The sequence below is a fragment of the Parambassis ranga genome, chromosome 14, assembly GCF_900634625.1.
Source record: "Parambassis ranga chromosome 14, fParRan2.1, whole genome shotgun sequence".
Taxonomy (NCBI): Eukaryota; Metazoa; Chordata; class Actinopteri; family Ambassidae; genus Parambassis; species Parambassis ranga.
The window spans coordinates 18,304,047-18,317,359 of NC_041034.1; the positions used below are offsets into that span (position 1 = coordinate 18,304,047).

Sequence of the window (13,313 nt, forward strand, 5' to 3'; positions counted from 1 at the left end):
ACGGTCCACAGCCTGGCTTTATGTCTGAAATAAATCAGATTAGTCTTTTGTTAAGTTTGATGTTTGTCTATTGGAGGTCTGCTCTCTGGCAGATGAGTGTTTGAGCCGTGGTAGGAGTGACAAAAATGCCTTTGTTTGGAGGTGGAATGTCCAAACAAACACTTTCCCAGGGTTTGGGTAATTCAGAGAGCTGAACCCTGCAACTCATTACTGAGTGTGCCCAGCTGATTTACAACCACAGTGAGCTATAAGTTGTGGTTAACTGCTATTTTATAACACTTAGATTTGAAATAAATTACTCTAAATGTTTTAAAAAAGAATTTCTGTTGGAGTTGGTCACAGAAGGGAGAAAAGGATACAATATTCATGTAAAGATGGAGGTGGTTTCATTATTTTATAAATACTTCTTTCTTTATTTCAGTATACAAAATAACAGTATGTACATCCACACAAAAGTGGTTTACAAAATCCATGAGTTCAGCTCATATGCTCTGAAAAATAGAATATATTTTGAACTGCCTGCATGTCAGACAAAAAAAAAAGAAATTTCACAAAGTCCTTAAATGTCTTCTCTCAATCCACAGGGGACGCAGGCATGTCACACAAATCCACACAGGACACATGGTGAGAGTCCAAAACATCAACCACAACAAATCCATGATTGAAAAGTTCCCTTTGTGTTCCCACTTTCCTCTGCTGCTCGTTTCTGAAGAGGAAAATAGTACCTATTAAAAAATGAAGTGTGGATCCATGAGAACCCTTCCATGTCCGTGGAATGAAGCCAAACGTAAGTCTTTGTCTAGTCAGGAGAGATGACAACCCCTCTCCTCCAGCATAAAATCCAATATTATTTCTTTTTATTAGAGATATAGTAAAATAGACTTTCAGTATCCCTGTTGGGGAGGATTTATATTCAGTAACAGGAAAGAGAAAATACCCAGAAGGACGGCGGTCTTCACATGAACTGACTGTCACTGCTGCCACTCTCTGCATGTCCAGGTTTGTGAAGCAAAAAAAAAACAAAAAAAAGCTTACAAGCTTTTTGTGTTGGAGAATTGATACAAAGATGATACTGACACAAGAGTAGACCACTTCTCGTTGAGATACGCATGCTAAAGCTTGAAACAAAGGTAAGCCTTCTTGGTATTGTAGTGCTTTGGTTAATCTGTAGCCTCGGCCGGCTCGGTATTAACGAGGTCTTCAGGCAGGGACTCATTTGCAGACGTATCTCTCCACGATCCGCTCGCACTTCTTGCAGGTTACGTAGCAGCACCAGTGGTATTTGCAGTGGCAGCGCTCCACCAGCTTCTCTGTGTACGGGTTGTAGCCGCGGCCGCAGCACATCAGGTCACAGCTGTCACTGCCGGACGACGTTTTGTTGCACTGCCTGGAAGAAAAATAACACAAGATTTAAGTTGAATTTATTTTAGTTTTACAATAATAGATTTTCCTTAAGTACAGAAAAGGGAGGCAGATTTTTGGATTTTAACAACCAGCTATGAAAGCAAACATATTTCCGGTGTGCTCCCATGCCCGGGACAATTAACTTTACAGCTTCATTCTAAAACATTTCACACAATCTGGCAGCCTGTTAAGAGTCTAAATTGTCCTCTAAAATGGCTTGACCGACTGCTGTGCTTTAACCTTTTGTACGCTCCTTCTCCCAAACGTTTTTTCTTGCATTTTTCTTTTTGTTTGCTCGTCTTTGGGGCAGTGGATGCTTTTGGAGCCTCTCATTTCAGAAGCCCGGGGCATCCTGAATGAGCAGAGAATAACCCCTGCCATAAATCACACTGAATACACAGGGCTGCCCTCCCTCTATTTAGCTCACCCTCTCCACATAATTGCTTTGTTTTATGATGGCAGAGTGTTAATGACCAGGAGGGTGAGAGAGAGCCGCCAAACTGAAGGCTGCAGGAGGAGGAGGAGGAGGAGGAGGAGAGGAGGAGGCACAAGAGTCATTGAGAATGTAAGACAGGTTTATTACATCAGTGGGAGCTGGCAAACACACAGAAACCCCCACACAGTTATGTTTTGTCAAAGGCAAGATCTCATTATATCACTTTAGGAGCAACAGGACAGCACTGCACATTCTGTCGGCCACAGCTTCCAGTTTAAGCAAAGACGGTAATTTCATTTAAGGCTAAAGTACAGGCCTTCCCAGGGACATGGCGCGCTTTCACACCAGTGATCACACTTTAGCTATTATAGGACTGTTGTTAAATCCACTTTTCCTGCCCCAGATTCTTTCATTAGTCAGAAAAAAAACCGACAGAGCACTACTGCTCCACACAGCACCGAGAAACTCTATTAATGTAAAGTGGCATGAGTGTGACACACACACATGTGTCTGCACACATGTGGGAATAATCAATACCCACGCATTATGAATGCATCAGCATCAGCGCCTCACGTTCATGAAATGACGACAGCAGTGCGAGCGCCGCGTGACTTGGCAGAGGTTTCACGCAGCGTGGCTGCTCTGTTATCAGGCTGTGAGGGATGCACAGCGAGCGTCCATGACAGGAAGCATGTACTCGGCGGCTTATCTGTGGAGTGGCATGAGGCCGAGGGTAACATGATCTGAATCATATGATGTGTGACATTCAGTGGTGTGTTTATGTTCTGTTCTGACAGCCTCTCTCTCAAAGGAAGCAGCCTGTGATACGACCTGCAACATGCAATAAGTTCACGAGATACTCTCTAATTGTTTAGACAGATCCCAGCAAGAGTCAACCTCACACATATGAGCTGTCTGCTAACATCTCTCTGCTGAAGCACTGAAAGTAAACCTTTATCTCTGGGGGACCATTAACTATTCCTCTGTTTGTGTGTCCCTCTCAAATCAATATCAGCTCGAGTGCACTCAGTCCTAAGAATAACCGCACTAGTAATAGCTTCAGATAGCAGGACAAGGACTGCAGCCACATGCTCAGACAACCCGCAGACAAAGGCCTCTCAGGGGCCACTGCTTGTCAGCTGGTGTGTAAAGTAAATGGTGCCACCAGGGTGGACACCACTTCACTCGAGTCAACATCCTGGATGAGCAGGCCTGCAGTATTGGTCATTTCCTCTTTGTCAGCTGCGTGGGTCTGGTGCTGATCTGAGTCATGCTAATAACTCTAACAGCAGAGGGCTCTCATTGCTACCATACATGTGTGTGACCTCACCTGCCCTGTGTCCCAGCTGAGCCCTGTTTATCGTTCTTGGCGCAGAAGTCCGGGGAGCTCTGCAGGTAGACCAGCTCGTTCTCCCTCACCGGCCGGATGTCGATGTCTTTGGGTACCAGCTGCTTGCGTGTGCCCATGGGCCGGTGAACCACTTTAGTGGCAGACAGGTACTTGGTCTTCAGATCCATGGCAATCTCCCTCAGATCTTGCAGGCCTCTCCAGCAGGTCCTTATGGAGCAGGATCCAGACACACCGTGGCATTTACACTTCATCACCAGCGCTTCTCTCAGCACCTGTGAGGATAGAGGATGATGAAGATTAACAGTGAAACTGGTTCTCCTTTTTGTCAAAGACAGGTCCATCCATGCTGCGTACCTGTCTCCCGACTTCACTGTTGTGAAGGTGCATCAGTTTGTTGGCATGGGAACCTGCGCGCTTCATCTTCATGGGAGCGTCAGAGAACTTGGAGCCCATGATCAGACCGTAGTGGAGGTTGTCGCCGCAGCCTCCCCATCGATAGCCGGGCTCTGGTATCTCTGCAGGAATAGGGCCACACGAGCACAGCCGCAAATCCCCCGAGGTGCACGCCTGCGCAATGGTGTGGCTGATGGTGGCTGCAGACAGCGCGTAGACGAATGCAGCCTCTCTTGTTCCTGATGGAAACAGACAGAGACAGACTCATTAAACACTGTAGGTACAAAGGAGGCACAAACATTCAAAGTATATTATCAGATGATTCGATTTATTTAACCAAAAAAATGACAAACAAATAAGAAAGTTCAAGTTAGAAGAGAAGTTACAAGAAACTCCTTGTTTCATCCGTACAGTAAAGAATATTTATTTGAACAATGCTGAGTTGAATTCGTTCATAATTAGTTGTTTATGTCGCACGCAGAACATTTTCCTGCTTTTAAATGTGAGCATAGTGAATTGTGATTTCAACAATGAAAAACAACAATGAAAAATGATCACATTGATTTTTTTTTTTTTTTTTTTAAAGAAAAACATTTATGGAAACTTTGCAGCCCACTTCTGTTGCACAATCAGCTCCTCTCTCTGCTTTTCTTCTGTCTGTTAAAAAAAATGAAAGAAAATGAGTGCCCAAAATGTATCCATCAAACATCAGCGCCCGTGCTCTAATGCAGAGTGAGCGCTGATGTAATTGGCGGTGATGTGCGCACACAAAAAGCCCATATGTTAAAGGCCAGGGAGCAATTGCAAGTAAAGGAAGAAATCATGTATGACCGTGGGCTGGTTAGATCAAAGCCATCCCCGGACAGAGACGAGCCATTTCCTGTTCAGTGCAGACTGTTCATTTAGCAAATGGCAGCCATGTCTCCCCTTCTCTACAGCACCCAGCAACCAACCCTGATTCAAGGTCGTTTTTGGCATTAAAACCAGCAGCGCAGACAAGCGTGCAGGCTGAGAATGCTGTGGATTATAACAAACCAATTATTACATCAGGCTGATGTACATAAGCTGTGTTGTAAGGGTGAGGGTGGGAGGGGGGGGGGTCTGAGTACACGTCCCTGGTGAGGGGTCCTAAAGGATAAATGCTAGCTGGCAGTGAAAAGTTGGAAAATGAGGCAGTGTGTCGTCTTGAGACCGGAAATCGTTTTTGAAAAGGACTTTAGTTCCTTCATTTCATTCAAACACTGTATTGCCGTAAACTCAAATACAATAAACGTAACATTAAATGACTTTGGTTTTGGATGTGCTTTGAATGTCAAGCATGACTATAAACATCTCCTGTGGGTTAAAAAAAAACGTTGATTTGGAAACAACAGCATCCGCACAGCCGTGCCAGACTATTTAGAACCATACCTCGGTCGAGGTCTGGACGATACTTCGGGGTATCAACAGGGATGTCGATGGAGGAGCAGTTCCAGCGCATATCAGAAAAGGTCTTCTGGCATGTTTTCTTGACCTCACGGGCAGCTTGGATAATGGTCTGCATGAGCTCCAGGTTGCTGCGGCACAGCTGAGCCTGGGAGGACACCATGCCTGGCATCAGCTTACAGTGCTGGGTCTGGTTGATGTGTAAAGAAGCAGGAACGTGTGACAGAGCTCTGCCAGGGGCACAAACACAAGAGTCAAAGGTGGTGCTGACAGAGACAAAAGATTGCTTAATCACATGTTTTTTATGATTGAAACTGTCACCTAATGGACACACTATGATTTTTATTCTGTGTGTTAGTCAGTTGGCTTTCTACATTTCAGGTCTGTGACACACAAACAATTGAAAAATCGAAACAGATAATGCTGCAGGCAGGGGAATATTTTGGCGTGCATCACAGCAGAGAACCATCTTATCACAGTGAAAATCCCAAAGGAGAGTCAGCTGCAGATTCATAAAATACAAGTGACACGTTCTTGGCAAAGAGCTTTCTTTTGTTAAAGCACAGAAGAGGCCTCAAGATATGCCAAAAAATATAAAAGGCCCAGTAAATTCAGACCTACAGTCAGATGAAAAACTGCGTACATCCCGCCGCATTTGAATTTTCCACCACAGGAAGCATTGTCCTCTGTGGCCTCCGTTTGACATGAATCATCTGTTTACAGACTATTAAAGAGTGCACACATTTGATTTAAACAATTTTAACTTATTGGGGGTTAAGTTAATAGAGAAACCACAGGCGGAGCAGGTTCCCTCTGATCTCTGCTTTCTGTGTGCCGCACTCTGCTGAGAGTTCGTGAGAACCAGGCAGCGCCGCCTGCACCTTGGCCTGTTTTGCATTAGTGGGGGCCAGCCACTCTGTGCCCAATGATAAGCTGTGAGTCCACAGAGCTCGTAGCGAACCCGGCACTCACAGGTGTTTACAGCTGCATCTGTTTTGCATTGCACCGCAGCGCATTATCAAGACTGTACGACTTCTCACTTAGATTTAGCACATGCCATCCAGGCTCTCATGGGCACATCTGCTTAGGTGTTCCCACTGTGAGAGCCACAGGCTCTCAGCACGATAACAACACACAGATATTTTGGGATTTTCACAGTGATCAGAGAGACAAAAACTGATACATACACAGCCTCCAAACATTCAACTGAAATGTAAACAAATCCAAAAAACAGCAACCTGGGACTTTCCAAAATTATTGTGAAAATTATTGTTTGTGTTTACCATAAAAGCAACAATTGTGTCCCAGCCGCCATCTATGGTTCACTATTTTTATGATTTGAGGCCTAGCTAGACTACACAGAGAAAGCAGTGACATCAGCGGCGCTGTGTGCACCACCAAGACGCCTCGTCACCCTGATTTTATTTTCTGTAGGAGATAAATTCAATCTGCGCCCTAACAACTGCAATGTGCATTAAAATCAATAAAACAATGCAGGTTTCCATTCATAATCTGAAGGGCCGCCAGCTAATCTACTGTCCTCTCATCAGACACACATGTACAGCACACACAGTCTCTCCCTTCATCAAGAGCAACTTGAGGAATGCTGGGGCCCATTTCAAAGCTGCCATGGACCCTCAGCTCCGAAAAAAAAAACACACCGCAAAGGGCCACACCGTATCCTGTATATGTGACGTCATGAGTTTTGACATTGTTGGAAGGCAAAGCAGTGTGAAGGTGGCACATGAGCTGAGGACAGAGACACTCCTGAGAATACTTACAGCCATTTGATGCCAGAGCAGACCTGAGACAGCAGCAGAGCCGTGAGCACACCGAGAGGCAGGACATGAGAGCTGCTCCTCATGGTTGGACCGGTCCTCCACTTCACACAGGACACAAATACAAAAGGGACTGTTGGGTGTCTTGGCTCAGACTCAAAGGTCAACTCTCATGGCACAGCCTCCTCTTTAAATGCTGCAATAAATCAGAGAAATAACACTGATGACTTAGCCGTGTCACACGGGGCCAAGAGTTCATGTTTGGAGTGTTCTTTCATTATCAGTCTCTGTGTGTGTGTGTGTGTGTGTGTGTGTGTGTGTGTGTGTGTGTGTAAATATCAGCTGAGATCACTTTAAATATTTAAACAAATGATCATTTAGAATCTGTGGTGATTGTAAAATGTACTGTAACAATGAAATTACTGAAATTACAAATGTAAATGTGGATTTTAGTCCCCACACACATTAAATATCAAATTTAGCCAAGAAAGGGATGTTAGTTGTAGATTGTTCACTTTGTTGAAGAGTCCAGGCACAGTTAGGAAAACCAACAGGCCAACACACTCAAACCAAAGCAGGACAAATCACTCTCCTGCATGCTCTCATCAAACATCAGACTGGTTGTTTATTCTACTTTGTGCTGCTTCTTTATCCAAATGCATTTATATAATAGACGGTGTCTTTGTCTTGGATCACATTGTTAGCCCGAGTTTGAAGGCTGTGTGGATTTTTTTTTTTAAGCTCAATCACACAAACTTCTGCCTAACTCTGGGGCGCGCACACACACACACACACACTCGGAGGCCCTTTCCATTTTTGCGCCGCGTATTTGTACAGATACATTATTTCTGTTATACAGTTTGGTGTGATAATCCTCTGAGAAATGTAAAGAATGTCCAGTGAGGCTGACATTACAGCAGCTCAGATCAAGGCAGCGATCAGAAACATTATCTGATATGGGGCCTCTTTGAAGGCAGCTTTAAGAGAGCGCGTTAACACTGCAGGTAGCAGATAATGGCCCCGTTTGAAGCCGCAGCTCCGGTGCGCGTCACTGATTGGTCGAGACGCGCTCGAAACTGTGAAAAATCACTGATGTTAATTAGTCAAACGAGGCCAGTGAAACCGGGACTACTGCGCGCAACTGCAGTCCGACCTGGCGGATACATAAAAATGGAATTAACATATTATCCATTAAAAACAAAGAATTACGGATTCACTGCTTACACATTTACATCTGGTCAAAGCGGTGTGTAAGTGGCAGCTCCTGTTTCCACCTAGAAGATAAAGGCTGATAACCACACACACACACACACACACACACACACACTACCTACTGATGTGCGTGTGCCTCATGAAGCCGAGATAATCGAGGTAACGTGATTATTAATCAAGGATAAGTGAGTTATAATTGGTGGAGCTAAACAAAGAAAGTCAGGCGGTCATCTCTAATAAGCAGAGCTCACTGCGAGCTCAGGGAGTCTGTTTCCAAAAGTTTCCAAGAGCAAGTTCCAAGTATGAAATCTGCGGACGCAACATGAATAATGTGACTTACCCGTTACTTCTACTGTACACCGTGTATTAAACTATTTTTGGTTAAGATTCCTTCCAGATTTTTCTGCACAAATCTCTACGTACAAAGCAGCCAACTCTCTCTTCTCGGAATAATCCGAAACTTTTACGCACTCCGCCTGCAGCCTCCTCTCACCTTGGCGCGGCGCTCAGCTTCCTCCGTCCAATAAACCCAGACAAGGAGAAACCAATTTTTTAAAAAAAAGGCAAATCAAATCAAAAAAAGTCAAAGCAGGTCGAAAAATCCGTCCAAAGAGCCCTCTGTGTCAGTATCAGCCAGACGCGTTGGTAAAATCCAGCACGGGTTGGTAGAGTAGCTCCGGACAGGTACGCATGGTGTGTGTATCAGAGCGGTCGGTCAGTCTGTGAGTGTGTGTGTGTGTGTGTGAGGGACAGAGAGAGAGGAGGAGAGTGAGTGAGCCTGAATGGGGGCAGACTCAGCTCTAAAGTACCCCTGCCCTGCTTTGATCTCACTGCTGATGTCAGACCTGCATTAGCATAAGAAATCAGGCTGCACCGGGACCCGAGCAGCAACCACTGCGATCCTCCTGAAATCACTCCGGCACAGTCCTGTAATACCCCCACAGGGAGCAGGACTGACTTACAGTGTGTCTGTGATGATGAATTGGACACACACTGACCTTACTTTAATGGCATTTTTATAGTTTCTCTGCTATCATTATCATACTCACATAAAAGTCCATGTAGCACAAAGCATCATGTCTCCAGGTCCATAAATCTGTTATTTAGATTTTAAGGAACGAATTAGTATAAGTTAGGTTGGGAAATTGTTATTAAAAAAGTACTAAATAACAAAATTATTATTAAAAGTACAAAATAATTAATACATTTAACACCACAGCATTTTCTGTATTTTAATTTTGAAATAAAATAATTAAAAAAATAATAAAAGTTCAAACACTGTTGTCCCAAAGAGTTGTTATTGTTCCAAACACTGACATCAAACAGGAAATTATTTGTTAATTTCACATACAGCCATGTGGAAAAAGTCCACTAATTGAATCATTCCATTATAATTAGTGAAAATCTCATGCTTTTCATCATAATCCGTTTATAATCTATGTTCACACGCACACTTGCAGCTTTTTTTTTTTTTTTTTGTGCGCTCTCTATAAGCGGAACATAAAATATTGTGGGGTAACCCCCCTGCCAGCTCTTTCTTTCATCTGTGAGCAAATTTGCTTCATAAAAAAAAAATGTATCTTGGAATAATGTGTACAGGAAATGTCAGAGTCACAGCCTGAAATGAAACATTACTTCTGAAAGAGTCTGAAAGGTGAACGGTGCTCTGTGTGCACTGAAACTCTAAAAACATCTTTTATTTATTAGCGTAGATGCCATATAATAGTTACAATATATACTCCTAAATACAGTGTGACATGATACCACTGTAGTCCACACACACACACACACAAATACTTTTAAAAAGTCAAATAAAAGCTTCCTAAAGTTACACACTTTTCCTGCACTGGCTGATTTCCTTAAATATTAACCACAGTGTAAGTGATACTCCGCGGAGCCAGCTGTGAGAAAGTAATGTATAGTTTTCCTGAGAATCTGCTGCACCTCCAGACAAAATCCAATACTGAGCTGTTGTCCAGATCTTGACCTTGCGACTGGTATAGCTAACACGGCTGGCCTCGTGCTCCACAGGGGAACAGCAGGCCAGGTGTTGTCATGCAGACCACGACAAACTCTTCCTCTGGGAGCACCCTGGTCCCTGTGACCAAATCTGTTTTGTGTATGATACCTCTGCGTGTATGTATCTTATTTACAGTTCGCCGAGCTGTAATCCTGCGTCCAGAGAGACTCAATGTGTTTTACATGGCAGTCAACTGTGACTGGGCACAGGCTGGAAGTGTGTGTGTGTGTGTGTGTGTGTGTGTGTGTGGGAGTTGTGGAGCTTCCAGCAGCACCGGGCTCGTCTACAGACAGACTTTTTACACACAGGCTCTCCATTCCTGAGCTAGGATCAACACGCAGCCCCTTGATCTTCACATCTCGCCTTCCAAGCAACACAGAAGGGGGGAGGACACCTTCTGAGGGGGGATATAACAGAGCCACTGGAGTTCAAGATAATGAAATAACTCATGTCATATAACAGCAGAATCAGAGCTGAGTTATGATGGATAATCCATGACTCAGATCAAAACCAGCTTTACACAGATAGTGTTACAGATACATTGTATTTTTGAACTGTCACTATAATCAGTTTTAGACATGGTGGGATTACCGGTGAACAAGCTACACAATGTCGATGAAATAATTACAGCTCCAAGGTTCCAATATTTATAACACACTGTTGTTTAATCCAGATGTGGCCATAGCTCGAGTTTAAAGATTTGAAAACGGAGTCAACAAGTGAAGCAGATAAATCCTTTAGATTATGGGATATCATTAAAAACAGAGGAAATATATCATGTACATGCACGTTAATAAAGACTGTAATTTATGAGCCATGTGCAAACCTGGATGTCACACTGCTTATTATGTTGCCTCAGTTTAAAATCGTTCATATAGAGTGAATGGAGGCCGGAGCTCAGGCTGAATACAGTGTTAATGTTTGCTGAGGGACAAGTCTCCCAGCGCTGGGCCATTGTCCTCAAAAATCTCAAGAGGATCAAGCCAATATCAGAATCAGGAGGCTCTCTGGGGGGGGAGGGAGGGGGAGAAGGACACTCAACTTTCACCCAGGAGGATCAGGGCCTGAATGGGTGCAGAGTTACCATTATGCCCTTGGAAAATGCTCCCATGCTTCCTCAGGGCTGCAAAACTAAACAGCGCCGCAGTGGAAATGTGTCTGTTTCTAAGTTTAATGTTAATGTAAAAATCCTTTTGCTGTTTTTTAAAAGCCACCAATAAACAGTTTAATGCAAAACCTTCATTACAAAAATGAACAAAAAAAAAATCTTAACAAGCTCACCGTCATGCTTTTATTTTTGAAATCTGGTCCCTTTCATTCGGTCCGTGTTTGGTAAAATGACAATAACATGCAAACCACTATGATAAATGACTAGAGGTTGATTTCTCTGATGAGGTACGCTCACGCCTGCCTGTTCTCTATTATCAGCTGAAGCCTTTTGACCATAGATAATTTCCCAATCAAAATTAAAAGCAGGATTTTGATTAACAGCCATCATAAATGCAATAAAGATACAACATAAAAGGGAATCTTTAAATGGAAACAGCCAGTGAACTGTACCAGTAACGGTTAGTTTTCATTTCTTTCTCATCCCCAACCAAACTCTGCTGCCAGTTGATTATTGGCTCATAACAAGAACATGATGTATCCTCACTGGGTCAGATTAGACGTGCAGAGGGACTGACAGCTTCACATTAGCCAGGTGAAAATCCCATCACCCTCTGGTGTTCCCTCCTGTGAAAACTGCCAGAGCTCACAGTGGGGTTCTGCCACAGAAACAACAAGCGTCGTCCAATCTGCGCCCCGCAGGACAAGCCTGGACCCATATCTTTTGTATACCATTTGTTTACAGCCTCTGTCTCTATTGTGCTTTGAGGACGGAGCCCTTTCAAGTGACAGATGGGTGGCACTTTTGAACACGTCATGTGGTCCTCCAGGAGCTGTGTGTTCATGCAGCCTCGTGGCAGATGCACCAGCACTGCATGCACGATCCTTCCCGAAAAGCCAAATCACCATGGCAGCTCTGGTTTAAACTAAGGGGCACAGGATCTGCCAGTCTTAACCAGCCACGGGTTAACCAGCCAAGAGAGGAGTGGATTCCAGTAACACAACCAATTAAGTACATTGCAGTCCTCTCATATCACCAGAGCTCCATAAATCTGAGATAAATGAGTCCATTCATGGCATGAAAAGGAGCTAAAGGGTAAATTCAGACTCTCTGCTGTGAAAACACAAACTACTGTCACCTAAGGAAATTATAGGAGATTGTGATGTTTTAGAAAAAGTGGAATTTCTGCTGGCTTCTTGTCACCCAAGTGAGTTATATGTGAATGTAAAGCCACACTTACAGCTGCATATTAGAAGATGTGTCTATAATTCATCAACATGTCCTGGGATTTGTTCTGTTATTTACTGTCTAAGGAGCAGCTGCAGGATTTGTCTCCTGACATCACCATTGCAGCCCGACTCCTTGCTGCTCAGCCGGTCATGAATTAAACCAAAGCTATACATCATCTAAAAATTAACATATGTGGATTTTTTTTTTCATTTTGGGGCTAATTTAACCTTAAAATGAAACATTTCTTCCAGCGTCAAGGGCGGTGGTTCTGTCTCTCACAGGTCCTTTATCACAGCATATGACGCCATGTCAGTGCCTCTGAAGAGGTGTTGCTGAAGAGGAGCAAAAGGTGTTGAGGGCAGAGGGGGTTGAGGTGAAGCATGTGGGTGGAGGGATGACTTCAGCAGTCTGGGACACTCCCCTCATTTGCAGACGCTCTCTCTGCTCGCACCTCCTGGTAAACATGAAGCCAAAGAGCGACACAAGGTCCGACACCGGGCCTGGCCTGCAGGCCTCCGTACTGTACAACAGATAAACTGTGCAGATACATCTGATACTTATGAACATGGCCTTTTAGAGAGTGGCTGGTGGAGGCCAGAGAGCATCCCTACCTCTGTAAGGATTATGACAGCACAGGAAATTCCAGGCTGCATGTTCATTGCTTTGTGAAAATATTTCAAATACACACTAAAGGTTCAAACAGGGAGCTGGACTATGTTTTAAGCATCATTTCAACTAAAAATTATGAGCAATCATATTACAAATACTCTTCACTGCTTTGTGATCAGATACTTTCCTCTGCACCTCAGTGCTGCCAAACAGCACCCAGACAATCCTTCACATATTAGACCTAATCCTAAAGTTTTACAAGTAAAAATGAAGTGTTCTTTAAGAGGACAATCTACAAGTTGACATCTCAATAATTCAAACCAAACGTTTTGCTCATAGTACGAGGG

The 13,313-nt window shown here is 43.8% G+C and overlaps 1 protein-coding gene across 2 annotated transcripts; it reads right to left on the reverse strand.

The window, feature by feature from the left end:
- Window positions 1-524: 524 nt before the first annotated feature.
- Window positions 525-8,755, reverse strand: wnt11 (wingless-type MMTV integration site family, member 11). Of its 2 annotated transcripts, none has more exons than XM_028421463.1 (6): window positions 8,493-8,755; window positions 6,791-6,983; window positions 4,995-5,239; window positions 3,546-3,823; window positions 3,171-3,463; window positions 525-1,387 (listed from the first exon to the last, which is right to left on the reverse strand). In XM_028421463.1, exons 2-6 carry the CDS (start codon window positions 6,871-6,873, stop codon window positions 1,213-1,215), a joined length of 1,074 nt encoding a protein of 357 aa, XP_028277264.1. In that variant the 5' UTR covers window positions 6,874-6,983; window positions 8,493-8,755; the 3' UTR covers window positions 525-1,212. The 2 variants fall into 2 exon arrangements, with proteins under 2 accessions (XP_028277264.1, XP_028277265.1); XM_028421464.1 differs by lacking the exon at window positions 8,493-8,755 and adding an exon at window positions 8,340-8,475.
- Between the last annotated feature and the right edge of the window lie 4,558 nt (window positions 8,756-13,313).

Excerpts from the sequence above, each read along its gene's own strand:
- wnt11 (XM_028421463.1), bottom strand. The coding sequence starts at position 6,873 with ATGAGGAGCAGCTCTCATGTCCTGCCTCTCGGTGTGCTCACGGCTCTG. Across the intron at positions 5,240-6,790 it reads TGCTCTGGCATCAAATGGCT|AGCTCTGTCACACGTTCCTG; the intron begins GTAAGTATTCTC and ends TGCCCCTGGCAG. Across the intron at positions 3,824-4,994 it reads TCGTCCAGACCTCGACCGAG|GAACAAGAGAGGCTGCATTC; the intron begins GTATGGTTCTAA and ends TGTTTCCATCAG.